The sequence below is a fragment of the Mustela lutreola genome, chromosome 1 (genome assembly GCF_030435805.1).
Source record: "Mustela lutreola isolate mMusLut2 chromosome 1, mMusLut2.pri, whole genome shotgun sequence".
Classification (NCBI taxonomy): domain Eukaryota; kingdom Metazoa; phylum Chordata; class Mammalia; order Carnivora; family Mustelidae; genus Mustela; species Mustela lutreola.
In genome coordinates, this window is record NC_081290.1 from 35,739,508 (window position 1) to 35,762,212 (window position 22,705).

The window sequence follows — 22,705 nt, forward strand, 5'->3', positions numbered from 1 at the left end:
CAATAATATAAACAATTCATAGACATTTTATATATTCTGTATATCTCATACTGTATTCTTACAATAAAGTGAGCTAGAGAAAAGAAAATGTTATTAAGCAAATCATAAGAGAAAATATATTTATGGTCCTGTATTATATTTATCAAAAATTATATGCATATAAGTAAATCTCCACAGTTCAAACCATGTTGTTGAGGGATCAACTCTTTACTTGACATACAATATGCTATTAGCTTCAGATGTAAAACACAGTAATTCAATACTTATATACATTACAAAATTACCTTCCCCATGGTAAGTCTAGCTACTATCTCACCATAAAAAATTATTACAATACTAATGACTATATTCCCTATCCTGTATATTATTACACCCTCATGACTTATGTATTTTACTGGAAGTTTGTATCTCTTAACCCCATCTGCCTATTTATCTAAAGTACTTTCTAATAATAAGAAACAGAATCATTAAGATTAAAAAAATTAATAAGATAGATGGCCAGATAAATTTGAATAAAGAGTAAATAAATTGATTAAGTAAATAACCCAGGAGGTTGCACAGAATGACAAAAAGATATGAAAGAGAGATAAAGAGGGGCACATGGGTGGCTCAGTTGGTTGAGCATCTGACTCTCAGTTTCACCTCAAGTTATGATCTCAGGATCATAGTCTCAGAGTCATGAAACTGAGCCCCAAGTTGGGCTCCCCATTCAGCACAGCGTCTCCTTGTCCCCCTACCTCTACTACTCTCCCGGCTCTCTCTAAAATCAATAAATAAATTCTTAAACAAAAAAAGAGAGATAAAGAGGTAGAAGGTCCAACGTATGTCTGTCAGTCCAGAAGGACAGAATAGAAAGGGCAAAAAGTAATACTGAAAGAGATAATGACAAAATTTTCCAGAATTGATGAAAGACAGCAAACTTCAGATTTAAAGAACAAGGCAAGTCCTTAGTAGGATAAATAAAAATAAATCCACACAAGAAACACTGGAGTGATCTGCAGAGTAGTAAATTCAAAGCAATTAGAGACAACACAAAATAAAGCAATACTTTTCATGTATGCTTTGCTTACCCCAGGACAAATTAGAGAGTATACCTAATTCTAGAAGAATACTTCTTAGAGATCAGCGATGGGAAATAGCTATCTTGTATGTAAATAACAACTGAATGTAGTTATTTCCTAGGATGTGATGTAGCAAAATATTGTAAGGTCATGTCCTTATTCAGTGGAGGAAAAAAATGCCAATATCTACTGATGATGTCTGATATGGATACAAGGAAGTGAGTGCAGAGCTAAAGCATTTCAACTTGCATATCTACCATTCTAACTCAAAATGGCACCAAAATAGAATGTCAAAATTTTAGGTTTCTAGAAAATATTTTTTATCCTAATTAATCTTAAGAACAAGTTTAATCATGGGGCGCCTGGGTGGCTCAGTGGGTTAAAGCAGCTGCCTTCGGCTCAGGTCATGATCCCAGGGTCCTGGGATCGAGCCCTACATCGGGCTCTCTGCTCAGCGGGGAGCCTGCTTCCCCCTCTCTCTTTGTCTGCCTCTCTGCCTACTTGTGATTTCTGTCAAGTAAATTAAAAAAAAAAAGAACAAGTTTAATCATGCTATGGTTCTACTCAACATGGTTGAGTAACTTCTGCCTAACTTTCAGAGCTGTCCAGATACAGAAACCAATGTTCTTCTTCAGTCTTGTTTTCTGTAAATTCTCAGAACTCCTATCTTCAGTAGGCCAATCTTGAACAAGCTATGAACAAGCTATAAGTTCTTCCTCCTACCTCTGTCCATGTTATTTTACTAGGGTTGAACAACAGACTGTTAAACGTCTTACAATATCCACTTAAACAAATTTCAGTAGAGTACACAATTACAGAGATGATATTTGCGGCTTCACTGGCAGCAGTGAAGAACCTAGTCACATAGCCACTAGGTTCTAGTGATATGGATGGAAAAAATAAGTGCATCTACTAGACGAGGCCCTTTAAATATCTCTTGCACTACACTTTCTTTCTCTCTTCCTGGAGGGAAAACGCAGGTGTGGTGTGAGTAACTATGCAGAAGAGGACAAAACATCCTTGCAAAAGGCAGAGCAATGTGATGGAAGGAACCTGGGACTGTGTAGCGCCTTGTGAAGCAGAGATGCACAGATGATCTGCCCACCTGTCTCTGTTCCATGAGGAAGAGAAAGAGGAAAAACCACCCAAACTAGCATATTTTTAGAGCCCTTGTAATTTTGGAACACTCTGTTACAGCAATTTATCCTACACCTTGACTGATTCAGATTGTCTGTCTTTTAAAGGTTCATAATCCAACTTGCACTGATCTCCTCCATCTCAGATATTATGGGACTTGTAAGCTATACCAAAAGATATGGCAATCATGGTATAAGGTTGTGTGTGTTTTATCATGATTAGTTCTGTCTTCTTGAGAGTAGGAGCTTATGGTTGGCAGCTTCTAAAATGAGCCACAGTAATCCTCACCTAGCTGAATGTGGGCTGGACGGGACTCACGTCTACATAACAGAATATGGCAAAAATGATTTTGAGATCAGGTTATTTATTAAGAGATTGTGGCTTAAGTTTTAAGTGGCTGCTCTCCTTGTCTTACCACCTGCTATGTGGAGAGGCACTCTATGGAGAAATCCTGTGGCAATGAAATTAGGTGGGTTTCTAATCAATGGCCAGAAAGGAACTGAGATCCTAAGCCTAACAACCTATAAGGAATTAAACTCTTGTCAAGAACCATGCGAATGAGCTTGGAAACAGACTTTTTTCCCAGTCAAGCCTTCAGATGAGACTCCAACCTTGACCAGGAAAATGCAGGCTTGTGAGACCTTAAAGCAGCTAGGCTACATCTGCATTCCTCATCCATAAAAACTATAAAACAATAAATGTATATTGTTTTGAAACTGCTAGGTTTGGGGGGTAATTTGTGATGTAGCAATAGAGAACTAATACAGGACCATATTTCACATTTCTTCTTAAGTACATAGCACAGTGCCATATACCTATAGGGTATTCAAAGAATTTGCTAGTCAGTATGGTCCTGGCAATACTAAGTCATATGCCAAGTGGTCCAAAGTAAAATTTATCCACTGGTGAGATTATGTAGTAGCTACTGGCAATATAAATTCCCTCAAGTTGCCGCTGAAGATCTATTCAACTGGGAAATTTGAACAATAGTAAACTTTATTCCTAAAACTAAATTTAATAAGGATTAGCTTGGAAGCAATTTAATACACCAGTTAAAGGCATGGGCTTTAGAATCAGGCAGACCAGACTCTGAGCCCAGTTATTAACATTTATATTATGACTATACGCATATAAAATCAGAGTTATCTCACAAATATACAGCCTAGCTATAACCACAGAGCCAATAATTCATGCCAATACTAGGTAATGGCAAATGTACAAAGGAAGATATTTAGATAAAGTGTTCTAATACCTAAGAAGAACAGTTTTTGTTACTTTGGAAAGGAAGTTATTGCATACAGATCCCACACAGAGATTTTAAAATTTCACAGATTAGTTTGGTAGACAAACTTTATTTCAGGGAAAGTTTTGAATACACCAGACCAAAGATGATACGGAATTACCTGTCTTATCGTGTCACCTTCCTGATTGCTAACGGTAATCATTTTATCTTCACCACCTAAAGCAAGCAGATTTTCTGCATTCCAACATCCACATGTGATTCTCTTAGTATGTTTTCCTGAAAAACAGATGATTTTTGTACAGACACGTGGGTTTCTCAAAAAAATTAAAAGATCTGTGCTGTCAATCTAAAAGTCTAGGTAATAGGCTGTCGATATTAAACAGACAAGGAATGCTAAATCTCATCAAAGTAGTTAGTGTCTGAGCAACCTTATTTAAAAGTCATTACCAAGTTCTAAAGCAATATAACGGTTTTCAACTAGCTAAATGGGTATGAGTACAGGCTCTAACATGAAGAGATACTCAGCTCCTGGACAAGTTTGTTAGCTTACCATATAACCAAACCATATAACAATAATGTCCTACCACAAGCACTAAATCCCAAGGCACTCAAGTTACTTTACTACACTCAGTTTCACAACGTGGTAGACAACTTGGTATAAACAGATTCAACATTCAGTTTGGGTTACTCATGTAAAACTAGAACACATTTGATTTCTGGTCATACTGAGGTGCAAATCTGAATGTACCTTATTAAGACTGGTGTGGAGAACTGAGTCACTTAACTAGGAAGTGATACTAGACGGAAGTGATAAGTATCAGGAGACTTTCCCGCTGAGGAATCTAGCCAGTACAAAAACTGTATTTTGGGGGGAAAAATCATATACTTGACACCGGGTGCATTTGTTGAAGGTCCTAGGACAAATAAATCCTTGAGCCTCAAGATTCATTCTACAATGAGGAATAGATTGGTTAAGTCAATATATTCTGGAGCTAGCCTGCTTGCGTTTGAATCTCAGTCTTCCACTGACTATAAACACTGGGTAAGCTACCTAACATTTCTATTCCTTAGTCACACATCCATAAATTGGGGATAATAGTAGGGCCTGCACAGAATTGAGGATCAAATGAGTTCAGGCATTTGGAAGAGTGCCAGGCATACAGAAAGTACTAGAGAAGTTTAGCTATTTTTTATATAGCCTTTTTTTTTTTTTTTTAAATTCAGAAAGTGCTAGAGAAGTTTGCTGCTTTTTGAGAGCAGAGACCACATTAATTTTATTCTTTCTCGCCCTTACAGAACTGAATATGGTACTGATGCTGGAAGTAGGTTCTAAAGAAGTAGATGTTAAGTGAGTAGACCCTGAGGCCAGAGTCCTGGTGTGTCAGAGGCTCAGGAGGAGGACAGTGTGGCTGGAGCAGAGGAAGGAGAAGGGGCGGAGTCTGAGACGAAATCAGAGTTTGTAAGGCCAGGTCATGAGGGTGTTGGCCGGCCACTGTAAGGACCCTGGCTTTGACCCACTGGAAAGGACTGAGCAGAAAGCTCGCTCTGGTCCCTAGCTTGAGAATATTTTATAACGGGGAAAGAGCTGGAGCAGGGAAGCCAGTTCCGAGAGCGCCGAAATGCACGTGGAAGATGTGTGGGGCTCTACACACAGTGGTAACAGGAGAGATGGTGAGAACAGGCTGGATTCTGGAAATATCTGAAGCAAGAGCCTACAAGATTTTCTGGCAAATTAGACGAGGAGGGTATGAGAAAGAGGAGAGTCAAGGAGGATGCTAAAGTGTTAGCCTCAAGATCTGAAAGGATGGGATGTCCTCAACGGTGAGAGGAGCAGCTGCGGTTAAGAAGGGCTTTAGAGATACGAAATTTCAAGTGTTTACTGGACATCTTGTCAGAAATGTTGAATAAGCAGTGGATACGGGAGTCTGGAGATAGGAAGAGATCAGTATAGGACTGGTCACGATTTGGATGGCATTTCAAATCAGAAGATCAGGGCACAAACGTGAAGGGACCATTCAGAGAAGACACCGAAATGGAGGAGAGTTTGGTGACCATAGATGAAGGGACTCGTGTCGTACCTTGCACTGGGCCCACAGAGATGTGCATTAGGAAGGGAAGAAGAGTGCACAAAGAGAGGTGGGAAAAAGCCAAAGACGAACTTCCTTCTATACCCCAGAAAGGGAGAAGAAAATCTCTTCACCCCCCTTTCTGTATACTTCATGGCCTCTTTGTTTCTTCCAGGGCTCAGAACTCAGGTTAGCCTTAACATCAAGATCAGTTAACCCGTTTTGTGTGCCTACTTATAGTACTGGGCACTTGACACACACTGACTTATTTAAATAATATTAACTCAGTTACTATGGTAACTGAAGTTTGAACCATGTTATTGGGAGACTGGCAGTATTTAATTAAACCATAGTAAATGAATAATATAATAATAATATAATATAATCATATATAATATATAATAGAATATAATAGAATAATATAAGAGTCACACAACATGAGAACTGCCTGTATGTGGTTTAGCTGAAGGGAATAAATCAGTACAAGACGCAACAAGGTTAACAGATTTTAGTTACTGTGAAATGCTGGCAGCTCATGGTACCATGGGGGGGCTCTCTAGAGTGGAAATCCTTGGATTTAGGAAAGTGAGTTATTTAAAAGGGAAAAAAAGCAGAGCCACAAATCATAACCAACTCTGAGAAAAGTAGCCATATAGTTATCTAAAGGACCTAAGACATATAATTGACCTAAATAATCTCCTCAGGCCCATTTTATAATAAATGACTGAGACCCAATATTCATATTAAATACAAAGATCACCTATACAATTATGTATATGTGACAAATACTTGACATAAAATAATTATGCTTTGACAGATTATTTTCTTATATGTTAAGTGTCAGACTTTCTGGGGCCTGTAAGTTAACTGGTAGGGTGTTCCTACAGATGAAGGGGGACACGAAAAAATGCCTAACTGAGGTCAAATAGTCAATTTATGGTGAAAGTTGATTTTTGTAACTCAAAATATTTTGTTTAGGTTTTCAAATGGGTCAATAGCATTACCTTTTGGCAGGAGCACCAAAAATATAAATATTAAAGATATATATGTATGTGAAAAAAATTGAAATAAATTATGTGTCCTTAATTGAAAGGCACTTTCTCAAGTATTCTGATGGCACTCTTATCTCCAAAGTTTAATTCCTTACTTAGCAATAAATTATAATTATTTGGTCACCTGGGTATGATTAACCTACTAGTTTCACCATTCACCAGCAGGATGTTAGGATAATTGAAAAGAATCGATGTGTTTCTTCTTGGGTGTTCGGAAGGCAGATTATAAGCGACCAGAGACTGGGGGAATCAAAGAGTCTGAACCAAGGTCAAACAAGGAACAAACACCCTCTAGTCATATACCCTGAGGTTCAATATAACTCGCCGTGCACACTCAATTGCTGTTTGGAGAGAATAAGAGGTCAGAATTAAGAATCTAGATATATTCTGACCAAAACAGTCACCAAATGTTTCAGTCCATCTACTAACGTGCTGATATACACAGCACCGTCTATCTCATGTCCACAAGTACAATCTGCTGTTAATGTCCTGGTGTTCAAAGGCACAGGTGACCTTAGAGCAACTATTCTGTGTGGCCTGGTAATTCTTCATAAACAGTGAAGAGGGATCTTGTAGTTTAGCTAGCTCTGAGGCTTACCCGGGGGAGCTTTACTACTATACAATTTCCTTGGCAATATCAGAAAAATTTGAGGCATAAAACATTACATTTATGTAAAGCATCTCAAATACAGAGCGGTGTTTTCAGCTATAACCTACCCAGCACAGGAATCTTTCGAGATGTCTGACGATTATAAATAAGCAAATTTCCTTTAACGGTTCCAACGGCCAGGAAACTTCCAATTTTTGACCAAAGAAGGAAAGACATTTGATCCCTGTAATGTTAAGATATAAATCACTAAAAAACTCACAATCATAATCTCCAGGTAGTTCTTTTAAAAAGTATTTCATGAATAATTTTAATATCTACTTAGAAACTGAAGTACAAAATTAGAACTTACTGCTTTAGGACAAAGACTAAGGGCTAAAGGCATTTTGGAGAAGCTATAAGATGATGTTATGGTCAGTTAGACCTAACATACATATGTAATAAATACAAACTCTACTTCAGTCACGCTGGAACCTCAAAGGTCATAAAATGAGTCATGATGAGACAGTCTGGTCAGCCTGATAGCTGTAAATGTGGAAAAATCTTAATGGATGATGACGCCACATGCTTTAACAACAATAACAACAAAAAAGTAGGTTCCAGAGTGCCTGGATAGCTCAGTCCGTTAAGCGTCCAACTCTTGACTTCGGCTCCGGTCATGATCTCAGGGTTGTGAGACTGATCCCCACATTGGGCTTCACACTGGGCATGGAATCTGCTTAAGAGTCTCTCTCTCTCCCTCTCCCTCAGCTTCCCCCCCAACCCCTGCTTAAAAAAACTAAAAAAAAAAAAAAAAAAACTAAAAAAAAAAAAAAAAAAAAAGACCCTAAAAAAAAAACTAAAAAAAAAAAGTGTTAAGTAGAGTCCTCTAACATACTACATTGGAAAAATCACTTGGAATTCATCACCTTAAATAGGACATATCTTTTCCAGCTCTGTCACTTTTTAAAGTTTTTATGTAAATTCCAAGTAGTTAAGAGTATAATATTAGCTTCAGGTGTGCAATACAGTGATTCAGCACTTCCATACATCACCCAGGGCTCATCACGACAACCACACCTCCTAATCCCCATCACCTCTCTCACCACTACCCGCCATCATCTCCCTTCCGGTAACCATCAGTTTGTTCTCAACAGATAAGAGTGTTTCTTGTTTTGCCTCTTTTTTCCCCCCCTCCATTGCTTGCTTTGTTTCTTAAATTCCACATAAGAGTAAAATGGTATAGTATTTGTCTTTCACTTGCTGACTTACTTCACTTAGCATTATACTCTAGCTCCACTGATGCTGCAAATGGAAAGATTTCTTTTTTATGGCTGAGGAATATTCCATTGTCGATATGTGTGTATATATCTGTGCATATACCTATAGATATACACATATGTACACACACATGCATACATTCATACTACATCTTCATCCAGTCATCAGTCAATGGACACTTGGGCCGTTTCCATAATTTGGCTACTGTTGATAATGCTGCTATAAACATCAGGGTGCATGTATCCCTTCGAATTCATATTTTTGTATTATTTGGGTGAGTATCTAGAGTAGTATGATTGAAGGACTGAAGGGTAGTTCTTTTTTAACTTTTTTGAGGAAACTCCATACTGTTCTCCAGAGTGGCTGCACCAGTCTGCATTCCTACCAACAGTGCAAGATGGTTGCCCTCTCTCCACATGCTCGCCAACACCTATTGCTCTTTGTTTTTTATTTTAGCCATTTTGACAGGTGTGAGTGACAGATCCAGCCAAGCACCCCTATGGTGAATGATTTTTTAAAAATGTATTGTTTGATTGGGTTTGCTAGTATTTTACTGAGAACTTTTGCATCTATGTTCATCAAGGATGTTGGCCAATAGTTCTTTTTTTTTTAGTGGAATCTTTTTTTTTTTTTTTTAAGATTTTACCTATTTGACAGACAGAGATCACAAGTAGGCAGAGAGGCAGGCAGAGAGAGAGAGAGAGAGAGAGAGAGGGAAGCAGGCTTCCTGCGGAGCAAGGAGCCCGATGCGGGGCTCGATCCCAGGACCCTGAGATCATGACCCGAGCCAAAGGCAGCAGCCCAAACCACTGAGCCACCCAGGCGCCCCTTTAGTGGAATCTTTATCTGGTGTTGGTATCAGGGTAATGTTGGACTCAGAATGAATTTAGAAGTTTTCTTTCCTTTTCCTTTTCTGTTTTATATATATATATATATATATATATATATATATATATATATATATTTAAGATTTAGTTATTTATTTGACATAGAGATACAATGAGAGGGAACACAAGCAGGGGGAGTGGGAGAAGGAGAAGCAGGCTTCCCACTGAGCAGGGATCCTGGGGCTCGATTCCTGCACCCTGAGATCATGACCTGAACTGAAGGCAGTCACTTAATAACTGAGCCACCTAAGCACCCCTATTTTTTGGAATGGTTTGAGAAGAGGCATTAACTCTTCTTTAACTGTTTTGTAGAATTCACCAGTGAAGCCATTTGATCGTGGAGTATGTTGTGAATTTTTTTTTTTAAGATTTTATTTATTTATTTGAGAGAGATCACAAGCAGGCAGAGAGGCAGGCAGAGAGAGAGGAGGAAGCAGGCTCCCTGCTGAGCAGAGAGCCCGATGTGGAGCTCGATCCCAGGACTCCGAGTTCATAACCCGAGCCGAAGGCAGCGGCCTACCCCGCTGAGCCACCCAGGCGCCCCTGTTGTGAATTTTTTGATTACTGACTCAATTTCTTTGCTGGTTATTGGTTTGTTCAAGTTTTCTATTTCACCTGTTTCAGCTTGGGTAATTCAATTGTTTCTAGGAATTTAATCATTTTTTCCAGGTTGTCCAATTTGTTGGCATATAGTTTTTCATAATATTCTCTTATAATTGTTTGTATGTCTGTGATGTTGGTTGTTATTTCTCCTCTCTCATGTGTGATTTTGTTTATTTGGGTCCTCTCTTTTTTCTTTTTGATAACTCTGGCTAGAGGTTTATCAATATTATTGATTTTTTTCCCACAGAACTGGCTCCTGGCTTCACTAATCTGTTCTATTGTTTAAGTTTCCAAATCCTTTATTTCTGCTCTAATCTTTATTATTTCCTTCTTTCTGCTAGCTTCAGGCTTCATTTTTTGTTTTTTTTCTAGCTCCTTTAGCTGTAAGGTTAAGTTGTTTATTTCAGATTTTTCTTGCTTCTTGAGGTAAGCCTCTTTGCTATATGTTTCCCTGTTGGGACTGCTTATGCTGCATCTCAAAGGTTTTGGACCATTGTGTTTTCATTTTCATTTGTTTCCATGTACTTTTTAATTTCTTCTTTTATTTCTTAGATGAACCACTCATTGTTTAGTAGCATGTTACTTAACTTCCATGTATTTGTGGTCTTTCCAGGTTTTTTCTTGTGGTTGACTTCTAGTTTCCCAGTGTTGCGGTAAGAAAAGTTGCATGGTATGACTTCAATCTTCTATTTGTTGAGGCCTATTTTGTGACCTAATATGTGATCTCCATTCTGGAGAATGTTCCATATGCACTTGAAAGAGTGTGTATTCTGGGGCACCTTGGTGGCTCAATCAGATAAGCAAGCGACTCTTGATTTTGGCTTAGGTCACGATCTCAGGTTTGTGAATTGAGCCCTGTGTTGGGCTCATCCACTGAGCGTGGGGTCTGTTTAAGGTTCCCTCTCTCTCTTAAAAAAAAAAAAAAAATGAAAGAATGTGTATTCTGCTGTTTTATGATGAATGTTCCAAATATATGTTAAGTCCATCTGGTCTAGTATGTCATCAAGGCCATTATTTCCTTGTTGATTTTCTGTTTAGATGTTCTGTCCATTGATGTAAGTGGGGTGTTGAAGTCCCCTACGATTATTGTATTATTGATTAGTTCCCTTATGTTTGTTATTGTTTTATATATATGGGTGCTCCTGTGCCAGGTGCTTAAATATTTATAATTGTTATATCTTCTTGCCCCTTTTATTATTCTATAGTGTCCTTCTTTGTCTTTTGTTACAGTCTTTGTGTTAGAGTTTGTCCAATATAAGTATTGCTCCTCTGGCTTTCTCTTGACATCCATTTGCATGATGTTTCTCTATCCCCCTCACTTTCCATCTGCAGGTGTCTTCAGGTCTAAAATGAATCTCTTGTAGGCAGTATATAGATGGGTCTTTTTTTTTTTTTTTTTTTTACATGTACTCTGCTATTGTGTTTTAGCTGTTCTATCCTCCAGTCATCTGCAGAAGCTCTCCTTACTTGCTGTATATAATGTTTGGTTCCTGATCTGAATGTGGTGAGTTTTAACTAGATGAGCTTTTAGTCTGATTATGAAATGAGACCTGTCACCACCTCCACCAGAACTAAGACCCTGCAACACCCTCAGGCTAGGAAACATGGTGTAGGCAGGGGTTTGTGCTGGTCTTCCAGGCAGGGGTCTGGTACACTGGGACTGAGGTAAGCATCACTGAGAAAAGCACTTCCACCAAAGCACAGGGAGTGCTTAGTGTAAGCAAGTTAGGCAGCCAGTTTCCACACTGCACTGCTTCTGCAGGTGGCTCTGTGTTTATGCTGAGCGGCAGGAGAGGGAAATGTGCTGACCTGCTCCTTTGTTCCTGGGGAGGTGTCTCCATGAATAATATCACTCAGGGACATGTTCTGAGAAGAGCAAATAATATCCCCATTTTGTACCCCGGGGTCTCTTAAGACGTTGTTTCCATGCTGTACCTCCCTGTCATCTCACCAAGAGTGCGGCAGTGCCTATCTATCCTAGCCAAGCCCAGTGACATTGAAAACTCCAGGCTTTACGCCCCACTGGTTACAAGAATTCATGAAATTCAGACCCTCTCACTTTCCAGGTCAAAGGCTTTGGGGAAATGCTCTACATCTGTGTTCCTCTGTGTGCTCCGCTCTCTGTTGCCCTTCTCTGCAACCATGGCTCCTTCCCCTCCACAGCAGCCAGGATCTGTTTCTTCACCATGCCTCCACACTTCTTACCTTCTTTAGTATGGTCTCTTCTCTCCCTTTAGTTGTAGAGTTTGTCCTGTCAGTCTTCTGGTTGACTTCTGGGGTATCTGGGATGATTTGATAGCTATTGAGCTGTATTTGTAGGAGAAGGTGAGCCTAGGGTTCTCCTATTCTACTGCCATCTTCCCATCCCTCCCACCTCGGTCACTATTAAGATTAGCTCACTCAGAAAGAGGTAGAAAGCACATTTGTCTACCACCAGTTCTTAAGTACATTCTAAGACCTACTAGTTGAACTTTTTTTAAAAATTTTATTTATTTGACAACAGAGATCACAAGTAGGCAGAGAAGCAGGCAGAGAGAGAGAGGAGGAAGCAGGCTCCCTGCTGAACAGAGAGCCCAATGCAGGGCTCGATCCCAGAACCCTGAGATCATGACCTGAGCCGAAGGCAGAGGTTTTAACCCACTGAGCCACCCAGGCGTCCCTACTGGTTGAACTTTTATATAGTTCTTTATTAAATGGAATCAGGACTTCTGGGAAATCAGACTCCTAGCTCATTCTCTAAATGGAGGGAAGAAATCATATTGGGTATAGAAAATTGGTCCGAGTGCTCGCTTCGGCAGCACATATACTAAAATTGGAAGAAAAGTGGTTGCAAAAATCCAATCCCAAGACCAATAGCATCACTTGGGAACTTTAGAAATGCCAGTTCTCTGATCCCACCCAAGCCCTTCAGAATGAGAAACTCTGAGGGTGGCACCCACCCATCCGTGTTTCAATAGGCACTTTGACATAGCTAAAGTTTGAGAACCACTGATAAATCATTTACTGTTTACAGAAAGCAACGCTGCCCTCAAGAAAGCTGATAATATGGAAGACCAAAAATTCACTTAAAGTATAAGAGAAGTTTGGTTGCAACAACAGATGAGTGTAATAACATATTCAGTTAGAAAATTACTTCTATAAAGTACTAATATCCCAGGCTGCTGGGTTTAATCTATAAAGTGTATGTTTTTAAAAGACCAAGTTTCTCTATCTGTTTGAGCAGGTGTGACAGCCATGAGAATATGCCTCTTAGGTCTCTAGCTATGGAAAGTGTAACTGATGAAGGCCCCCACTGGAATCCACCACTTTGACGTGCTAGGGCCATGCTTTTCCGTGGACTGTTCCCCAGACAGTAACTGAGTGGGCAGGGATACTCTTGAGGCCCATTTCTGGGAAACACAGGGTTCCACTGATGGGTACCTCTGGCTTAAAGTCTCCTCGGAGGCCTAGTTGAACTTAGAATTGAGCTACAGTATAAGATGCTTCTACCCAATGTTTCTTCCTTCCCTCTCCCCTTTACAAGGATCAGACATGCACTGTGGTCTGATGGCTTTTCTAACCTGCCCCCTCTATGTTTCCTCAGAGGCATTTCCTATAATAAATCTCACATGCTCAATCCTATTTGGGATTGAGAAAACATGAATAGAAAGAATCCTGAGCAAGATAAATAGCGCCAGAGAGAGGGGGAACTGCACGAGAAGCACAAGTCGTGATCAGCACCAGCGGTCACACTGAATAAGAGCAGAGTGACAACAGTCCATTGCATAGTCTATCATTACTAACAGTCACATAACAACCAACTAGAAAAGGAGTTAAACAGTGTGTTCCAAGAAGATCAAGTAACCAAATATCCTCAAAAGAAGAACCAGCTGAACAGACTCCATCTTCCTTTTCTTCAGAGAAAAGGCCTCTAGAAGGCCCTAAAATTACTGTAAGATGCTATGGCACATTTAAGTTCCCAGTAATGCTCGCAGATCAGGACAATATATAGGAATTACATGTATTTTTGGCCAACTTAAACTTAAAGAATATATTATTCAAGGGAAATGCACGTGGCTACAAAAAAAAAAAAAAATGCAACCTGTATGAAAGGCATAGGCTTAAGAAAGTCTTGCTGATAAGACAAATGAAGATCAATTAGGAAAGAAGCTGGGTAGGCTGACCAGTACTCAGGTCTGAATGGCCGTGGGAGAAGGAACCATGTCCCAGAAGCCAACCACAAATTAACTGACTGATGAATGTGATGCTGTATTTAGTGTTTTCTCTGGAAAGACTGCTGTACTCCAGGGACATAACTCTTTTATGTCTAAGGAGGATCAAGGGAAGTACCACTATAATTCTAAGAAGTTATAAAAATACATGCAGTAAAAATTAATCCACTCAATTCATTGTGTTAACATAATAATTTAAGATAGTTAAGTGACATTGTAGTAAGTTTTGCAATGATTGTACTTGAATACACTTTGTGTATTATTTAAGATGTTCAAAGGGCTCAAAAGAATAAATTCCAATTAAATTTCTAAATGGAATTTAAGTTTTTCAAGGAAATTTGTTAGCCAAATGAATATATTTAAAAAAACCTGATATTCAAAATCGTGTTTAAGTATCTTAGTATAATATTGACCTTTAAATTAAAAAACAAATATGAAAAAAAACCAAATAAGGGGGTGTGACTTTGTATATACAAACGTCCTTTAGATATTAAATATTAATATAAACTAATAATTAATTGGTTCCACCTCAATAATTACAATAACATCTACCATTCATTCAGTTCTTAATTTCATGCCTGGCCATGACGCACAATTAAACGTCCCAACAACTCTGAGATGATGTGTGGAAATGGATCTGTGGGAAGCTGGACAGCAGAGGCAGACATACACCAGTCTGAGACACCTTGGATTAATTATGCATTTTTCCCTGGGCGAGCATGTGTTCTCACTGATGCTGAATTTGGTTCAAGAACCAGTACTTGGGCGCCTGGGTAGCTCAGTGGGTTAAGCCGCTGCTTTCGGCTCAGGTCATGATCTTAGGGTCCTGGGATCGAGTCCCGCATCGGGCTTTCTGCTCAGCAGGGAGCCTGCTTTCCTCTCTTTCTCTCTCTCTGCCTGCCTCTCTGTCTACTTGTAATCTCTCTCTGTCAAATAAATAAATAAAATTAAAAAAAAAAAAAAGTACTTGAGGTTTATAAATACTTTTTGAACTGAAGAGCAGAGTATGTAAAAACTTTCTAAAAAGTGACACATAACCAAAGTGTAAAAGGACAGAGCAAGAAATGAAGGTTCTCAAGCCTGGCAAGACTTCACGGTGGGAGGGCAGTACGACCCGTGAGTGCTCGCCTCATGCGTCAATCTGGAGGGTTAAGGGAAACAATGCTAAGGTCACCTTTGGTCCTGTTCTGCATGGCCACCTGGCTTTCTCTGGGTTGTTACTCCTTGGCAAACTGAAATTTACAGTCTTATCTTACAACATGTGTATGGTATCTGCCTGTCACGTGACACCATGAGGCAGATATTATTACACACATTCCATAGAGATGAAGAAACTGAGGTCTAGAGAGAGGTAAAGCAACTCGTTCAAGTTTGAACGGCCAAGTTTTAGTTGTAAATAAATGTTTCTATTCCATATGTTAAAGTGGTTTCTATTTTAACAGAGATCTGTAATTTCTTCTGTTTGCCCACTATATTTTCCATTTGGGAACTGTCCTACCTTTACCCCACTCTTCACCTGCTGGGATTTTTAATCCCATGGCCCCATCTACCCTACTCAGAGACCTTTTGAGTAACCGAGTGGACACTGGTAAGGTGATGGGGATACGTTCTTCTCTTTGGTGTAACTTGCTGTGAAGATAAGCCAATAGTTGGCAGCAGCATGGAGTCTGACTTAGAATAAAGTCAATATAGAGAAAGGAAGAGCTCAGAGATGGAGACAGAGTCCTGACTGCATCCCTAGAACCCCTAGAACCAGCAATGCCTGAGGCCAATCCCATTTCCAGAATTTTCCATATGTTTTGTCTCATCTTTGGACATTTTAGTCTGTTCCAGCAAAAGCAAATTTTAAGAAGCTACTTGTATCTTACAATCCTAATAATTTATTATAATTAATTGGGCAAAATCAATAGGATTATATGTTACAATAAAAAAAGAAATAAACTTTCTTTCATGGGAAAGCAACTCACAAACTCATCTTTATAATAACAGCAGTAAGTATTGTTAGCATCAGACCTACAAATAATATTTATAAGTGAAGATTTAAAATAAAAGTTATTCTTACCTCATACCACTGTCTAACTGGCTGGTTTTATTTGTGTTGGCATCCCATAGATAAATGCAACTAGATTTCTCAGCAATCACTGCTAGGATATCTCCATCTTTGTCCCAATCCATAGCAACACAGTTACTTTTAAAAAAGGAAAGCAAAGTATCACTATACATTTTCTTAAAGTAAGGAAAAGAAATTTAAATGCCTATTTACAATTTTATCTATAATAAGATCATCCAGTTTTGAGTAGGTCATAAACTTCCTAAAGTGAGAACTACAACTCACTATTCACTGTTTAGATAACACAATTTTTTTTTTTTTTTTTTTGAGAAAGAGAGTGTGCAAACAGGGAAGGGAGGGGACAAAGGGAGAGAGAGAATCTTAAGCAGATTCCACACTGAGCCCCCGATGTGGGGCTCCATCCCATGACCCTGAGATCATGACCTGAGCTGAAACCAAGAGTCGAATGCTTAACCAACTGAGCCATGCAGGTGCCCCCACCAAGTTAAATATTTTCTTGTTGTTGAGGGAATGGAAAAAAATTTTAATTCTATTTTAAATATCATTTATATATACTACACTAAATATAATTACATCTAGTAAGTTAGAAGATTTTCTTAGATCCTATAAAGAACCTGGTCTTTTGGTAAAACAAACCCATCGAGTACCTCTACAAAGGAATCACATTTGGAATCAAGAGGTAATTTGTTTGACCAAGTGCTGAAAGGTTATTTCAGATTTACAGAGAGAAAAAGAAGGTACTGATAAAAAATGAGTTTCATCCAGTTAATTTGTGTATAAAACAGAACATGGCTGGGTAGATATGGGATTGTAAATAATAGAAAACCTAGATTACACATGTTATTTCATTTTATGGCATCTTGTTTTCAATTCATGCCATAATAGATTAAGAGTGATTCAACTAAAATGACTGAAGAGTTATAAATAGGAAAATGCTTTTTAAATATGATATTGTTTAAAATTATTTCAAAGAGCTTATTACACATCAAAAACTTCCTTGAGGATTAACTTTTTCTTCTCTGATGTTATTTTTCACTTTGAGAGACTCTGCTCTGGGATATTGGCTAAGCCAAACTGAGATTAATAAGACAATAAACTATGACAACTGGGAGTTACTTGGTCATTTTTTCCCCAAAATCTTAAAATATGTTTGGGGATCTTCATTTTCTCTAGTATTTTCAGACCCTGCTTAGAAGTCGCTCTCCCCATCTTCCTCCGCTTCCCATTGCTGGCTGCCCAAAGCACACACACTCTCTTAAAAAAAAAAAAAAAAGATTAACAATGACATGGGGCGCCTGGGTGGCTCAGTTGGTTAAGCATCTGCATTTGGCTCAGATCATGATCAGGGTCCTGGGATCAAGCCCTGCATTGGGCTCCCTGCTCAGCAGGAAGCCTGCTTCTCTCTCTGCCTCCTGCTCCCCCTGCTTGTGCTCACTCTTTCTCTGACAAATAAACAAATAAAATCTAAAAAAAAAGTTTAAAATGTATGGTGAAAGCAACTATCTTCCAACAATTTATGAGAGGAAACAGTACAGTGATATGGGCTTATCTTTTCTGCCTATGCACAAAATAAGGCTTGTTTATAATTAATTAAATAAGAATCTTTCATATAGATTTATTCATAATTCTACCTTAGAGCTTCCCTGCGAGAGTACGGAGATTATAAATATCAACTCTAACACATATGCTATATGCCTACATATTTCGCAAACAACTTATGTATAAAACAACAAATCCCTGGGGTGTCTGGGTGGTGTAGTCAGTTGGTTTTGGCTCAGGTCGAGATCTCAAGGTAGGGAGATAGAGGAGCCCCACCGCGGGCTCCATACTGAGCATAGAGTCGGCTTGGGATTCCCTCTCTTTTTCCCTCTACCCCTCCTGCTTATGTTCTATCTCTAAAAATAAGTAAATGAATATTAAAAAAACAAACAAAACAAATCCCTTTGCAAAGGAAGAAAGCAAGAGAGACAGATTATATATGAGTTGTAAAACTCTATTTGATTACAGCTTTAAGGCAATAATACTTTTTTTTATCTTTTAGGAAACAAAGCTTGAAAAATTTTTCGATCTCTGTACTTACCCAGATAAGTTGATTTCACTTCTTTTTTGACCATGGCGATCAAAGATTTTCACAGTATGATCGGCTCTAAAAGTAATTAGAACATAAAAATATAATTTAAGTGTTTCTTCTTATAAATGTATATTAAAAAACTAAGCTGACATCCAAGTAATTTCAGTGTTCTCACATGACAGTTTCATAATTTGTATCTACAAAGTTATTACCAGGGAAAAGATTTTTTTTTTAAAGATTTTATTTATTTATTTGACAGAGAGAGATCACAGGTAGGTAGAGAGGCTGGGAGAGAGAGAGAGAGAGAGAGAGAGAGGGAAGCAGACTCCCTGCTGAGCAGAGAGCCCGATGTGGGACTCGATCCCAGGACCCTGAAATCATGACCTGAGCCGAAGGCAGCGGCTCAACCCACTGAGCCACCCAGGCGCCCCTGGGGAAAAGATTTTATGAACTGTGATATTAGTGGAAGTGAATGTATCATTTTTCCCACTATACAACCATCACACAAGAACTTCTACTAAATAAATGGCGTGGTTATGCAGGCATACAACCACCTGAAGTCAGGATGATTGACTTAAAATATTCAATGATTTCTTACCCTGTTACTGCAAGGTAGTTTCCTGATGTTTTTTGCCAGGTAAACTGTATTGGTGTGCCAAGCCAAGTCTTTTCCAGCAGTGAGAAAACACGCTAAAAAGATAAAAGTAATTTTTATATTTTCCAAACATACAATTTAAGGGTTGGTCAAAGACATCAAAACGTGATCTTGAAAACAGTAGAGTTCAAGATGGTAAAAGCTTATTATTAGAGCTTATCTGGAAAAAGTCAACAACGTAACAAGACAAAATGACTAATGGGATCAACCAATCAACAAAATTCTACAATCTAGTTGTTTGTATGGACAAACAAAAAACTTTATATGAAGTATGGACCTCAATACACAGGTAAGCATTTATTATATATTATTATAATATATTATAAATTTATATTATAAATTTATTATAAAAAATAAATATATTTAAATATTATAAATTTTTGTTTTAAATGTTTTTGAATATTAATTTTAGAAAAATTAGTTTTAATATTTTATATGCTAAAGTAAAATAATTTAAACTTGAATTCAGCTAATAATCAGTAGCATGGACTTGTAAAAATTTTTTATTTATACTCAGTTAATTAACATAAAGTATATTATTAGTTTCAGAGATAGAGGTCAGTGATTCATCAGTCTTACATAATACCTAGTGCTCACTACAGCAGGTGCCCTCTTTAATGTCCATCGCCATATGTTCCCTATGATTGAGAGTCTCTTATGGTTTGTCTCCCTCTCTGGTTTCATTATGTTTTTCTTTTTTTCCCCCACTCTTCCCCTATGATCCTGTTTTGTTTCTTAAATTCCACAAGTGAGTGAAATCATATAATTGTCTTTCTCTGATTGACTTATTTTGCACAGCATAATACACTCTAGCTCTACCCATGTTGTTGTAAATGGCAAGATTTCGTTCTTTTTGATGGCTGAGTAATATTCCATTGTATGTATGTGTACATACATACATATATATTTCTTTATCCATTCATCTATTGATGGACATCTGAACTCTTTGTGTTTGGCTATTGTGGACATTGCTGCTATAAACATTGGGGAATAGCATGGATTTTTTATTTTAATTTTTTTTAATTTTTAAATATTTTATTTATTTATTTGACAGACAGAGATCACAAGTAGGCAGAGAAGCAGGCAGAGAGAGAGGAGGAGGCAGGCTCCCTGCTGAGCAGAGAGCCCGATGCGAGGCTCAAACCCAGGACCCTGGGATCATGACCTGAGCTGAAGGCAGAGGCTTTAACCCACTGAGCCACCCAGGCACCCCAATAGCATGCATTTTTTAGATTAAACTTAACAAAACTATCATTTAAAACATCTTAACCATGAAAAAAATATAAACTACTTCATTCAAAATTTTCTCCCTTTACACATTACTTATATTTAGTTAATCATTAAGTGTTTAATTTAGCTATTGGGTGGACAGTCTATCAACTGAAAAGCCTTTCTTTTCACTCAGTGCAGAACTGGGGTATCCAATTTGGAAGCCGCAAAACAGAGCTGAACTTGAAATTTTATTGAGGGCTTGAAATGTAGGTAGTCTGAATTCAGATGTGTTGTAAATGTAGAATACATATGCCTTCAAGGAATATAAAAGAAGGAAACTATTCCTCTGATAATATTTTATATTGATTACATATTGAGATAATATTTTGGAAATAGTAGATAAAACAAAATAGTATTTAAATTAATCTTACCTGTTTCTTTTCAAACATTTTAATGTGGCTACTGAAAATTTTAAATTACAATGACTCACAGGAGATTTACATCAAACAATATTGAACTAGAACAATTAACATACAGCTTGAATGAAAAAATTTAGATTTTAATATTAGGTTAAATTATAAACATATCTAGGCATGTGACGTTTACACAGTACTACAGGAGGCTTGACAATCTGAGTGGCCACACAAAACTCATCCAATGCTTCAAATTAAACACCAAGGGGCACCTGGCCAAATGTCAGGCTCTTGATTTCTGCTCAGGTCATGCTCTCAGGGTTCTGAAATTGAGCCCTGCACTCAGCGGGGAGTGTGCTTGAGATTCTCTCTCCCCCTCCTTCCTTGCCCCTCTCCCTGCTCATCCATGTTCTCTCTCTAAAAATCATCATCAATCAATCTTTTTTTAAATTAAACACCAATCAATAAGAATTCCATATGTTAAATAGATGAAATCCACCTCTGTTGGAAACAGGAGTGTCCTATAAGCACCAGTGCATCCACGTTTTGTGGAGCTTGAAAACACTTGGAAGGCGGCGGGGGTGGGGGGAGCACTAAGGCATCTTTTGCAGTTCTGTGACCACAATGACGCTGGAACCCCCTTCATGCCAGTGAGGAATCCTTAAACTTAAATTTCATTAGCTTCATGGTAGACCTCTCCTGGTTGTGATCTTACACATCTTTCTTACGCGAAGTTACATTTACATGCTTCATATACATCATGGTGAAAGAGTGTAGCTTCACAACCCGAAAACCAAGGTTTGAATTTCGCTTTTCACTTCTCAGCTGTAGGGCTTAAAGCAAGACGCTTAAATAGCCTCAGGCACAAAATTCTCCATTGTAAAACAAGAATAATTATCTCCTCCATTCTGATACTTCATAAATTGTGAAGCGCTTTTGAAATGTTATGATTACCAGTCTGTCAATTCCAACTGTCACGCCAAGAGCCAGGAGGAATCATTAGGACTTAATTTTTAAATCGAACTGCCGTTTCCTTGCCAGGTCAGGGCGGAGAGCTATTGCTGTCGTAAAGCAGCGGGCTTTGGAAATGAGCTGCAGCCAGTGACCCGGGATGGGGGTCACCAGAAGCCCAAGTGTAGGAACGGTGCGTGCCCACGACGCTGCTCTCGAGCCGACCTGCGTGTTCAAGAGCAGACTTCTCCGCGAATTATGGACATTAGCCACTGAGTGATTTGTACATTCAAGCAGTCACAGGCCATACAACTTGACATTATCCTCTCGGAAGGTTCTCGCTGTTTAAGCGCTGAGCAGCCGCGCGGCTTGCCAGGGGCTCAGCCGCAGGGAAAGCAGCAGCTGTGATGCAGTCCATTCCGCTGCAACCCTCCAAGCATACCGCTCTCTCCGCGGTGCGAAGTTCGGGGGCCTTTCTGACCCAGCCGGCTCGTTTCAGGCCGTGCCTTCAACTCCGTTCGCGGTCCCAGAAATGGGGCCTCTCTCTCCGCCTTCTCCTCCTCTCCAATTTTCTTTCCTTTCCCCTCCTTCCTTCAACTTCGCCCCCGCTTTTCCCCCTCCCCGGTCACCCAGCTCTCTTCCCCATTCCGAACGCACTCTGGAGGGGTGGGGTGGGGGCACAGGCCCCTATCTTCAAAGTGATGCTCAGCGGACTACGGGTCAGTGGTCGCGTTTTCCCGCCTCCCCATCCCCGAGTTTGTAAGTTATTTACCTTCATCTCAAGGCTCGAGCGGCCGCGCGATGTAACAAATGCGCAGGCGCACCTGGTCTGCTCCAAGAGGGCTAACGCGTTCCCGTCACCCAGGAGACCGCGCGAGCAGTGACCAATCGGCGAACACCAGCTGAAGGGCGGTGCTTCGCAGGAGCCTCCGCAGGGAAGGGCGGGAGGCGGGGGACTGGAATCACATGACGCCGACAGCGATAGGCCCCGAAAGATTGCGCGTCTGGAGGCCCTCGCTTCCTGGTTGGGCTCTGATTGGATGAGAGCGAGGGACTCGCCCGAGAGAGGTGGGCTCTAAGAGCCCGGAAAGGCGCCTGCGTGAATTTCGCTTTCTGGTTACTAAGCTGCCAAGGGTGGCGGGTGGGGGCGCCCAGAATCAAGGAAACGAAGAGGCACTGACAGTTGGATGGACCGAGAAGGGCAA

General features: G+C 39.3%; 1 protein-coding gene across 3 annotated transcripts in view; it reads right to left on the reverse strand.

The window, feature by feature from the left end:
• WDR19 (WD repeat domain 19) overlaps positions 1-22,347 on the reverse strand; it is a 98,841-nt gene extending 76,494 nt beyond the window's left edge. Inside the window, exons 1-6 of one of the 3 annotated variants that reach the window (XM_059163331.1) lie at positions 22,273-22,347; positions 18,868-18,959; positions 18,279-18,344; positions 16,190-16,315; positions 7,277-7,392; positions 3,602-3,717 (exon numbers count right to left, since the gene is read on the reverse strand). In XM_059163331.1, coding sequence (XP_059019314.1) covers positions 3,602-3,717; positions 7,277-7,392; positions 16,190-16,315; positions 18,279-18,344; positions 18,868-18,959; positions 22,273-22,278 — 522 coding nt within the window. In that variant the 5' untranslated portion in view covers positions 22,279-22,347. Of the gene's footprint in view, positions 1-3,601; positions 3,718-7,276; positions 7,393-12,121; positions 12,199-16,189; positions 16,316-18,278; positions 18,345-18,867; positions 18,960-20,752; positions 20,975-22,272 lie in introns of those variants that run through there. The other 2 variants (XM_059163338.1, XM_059163345.1) reach the window with 2 other exon arrangements.
• Positions 22,348-22,705: the final 358 nt, after the last annotated feature.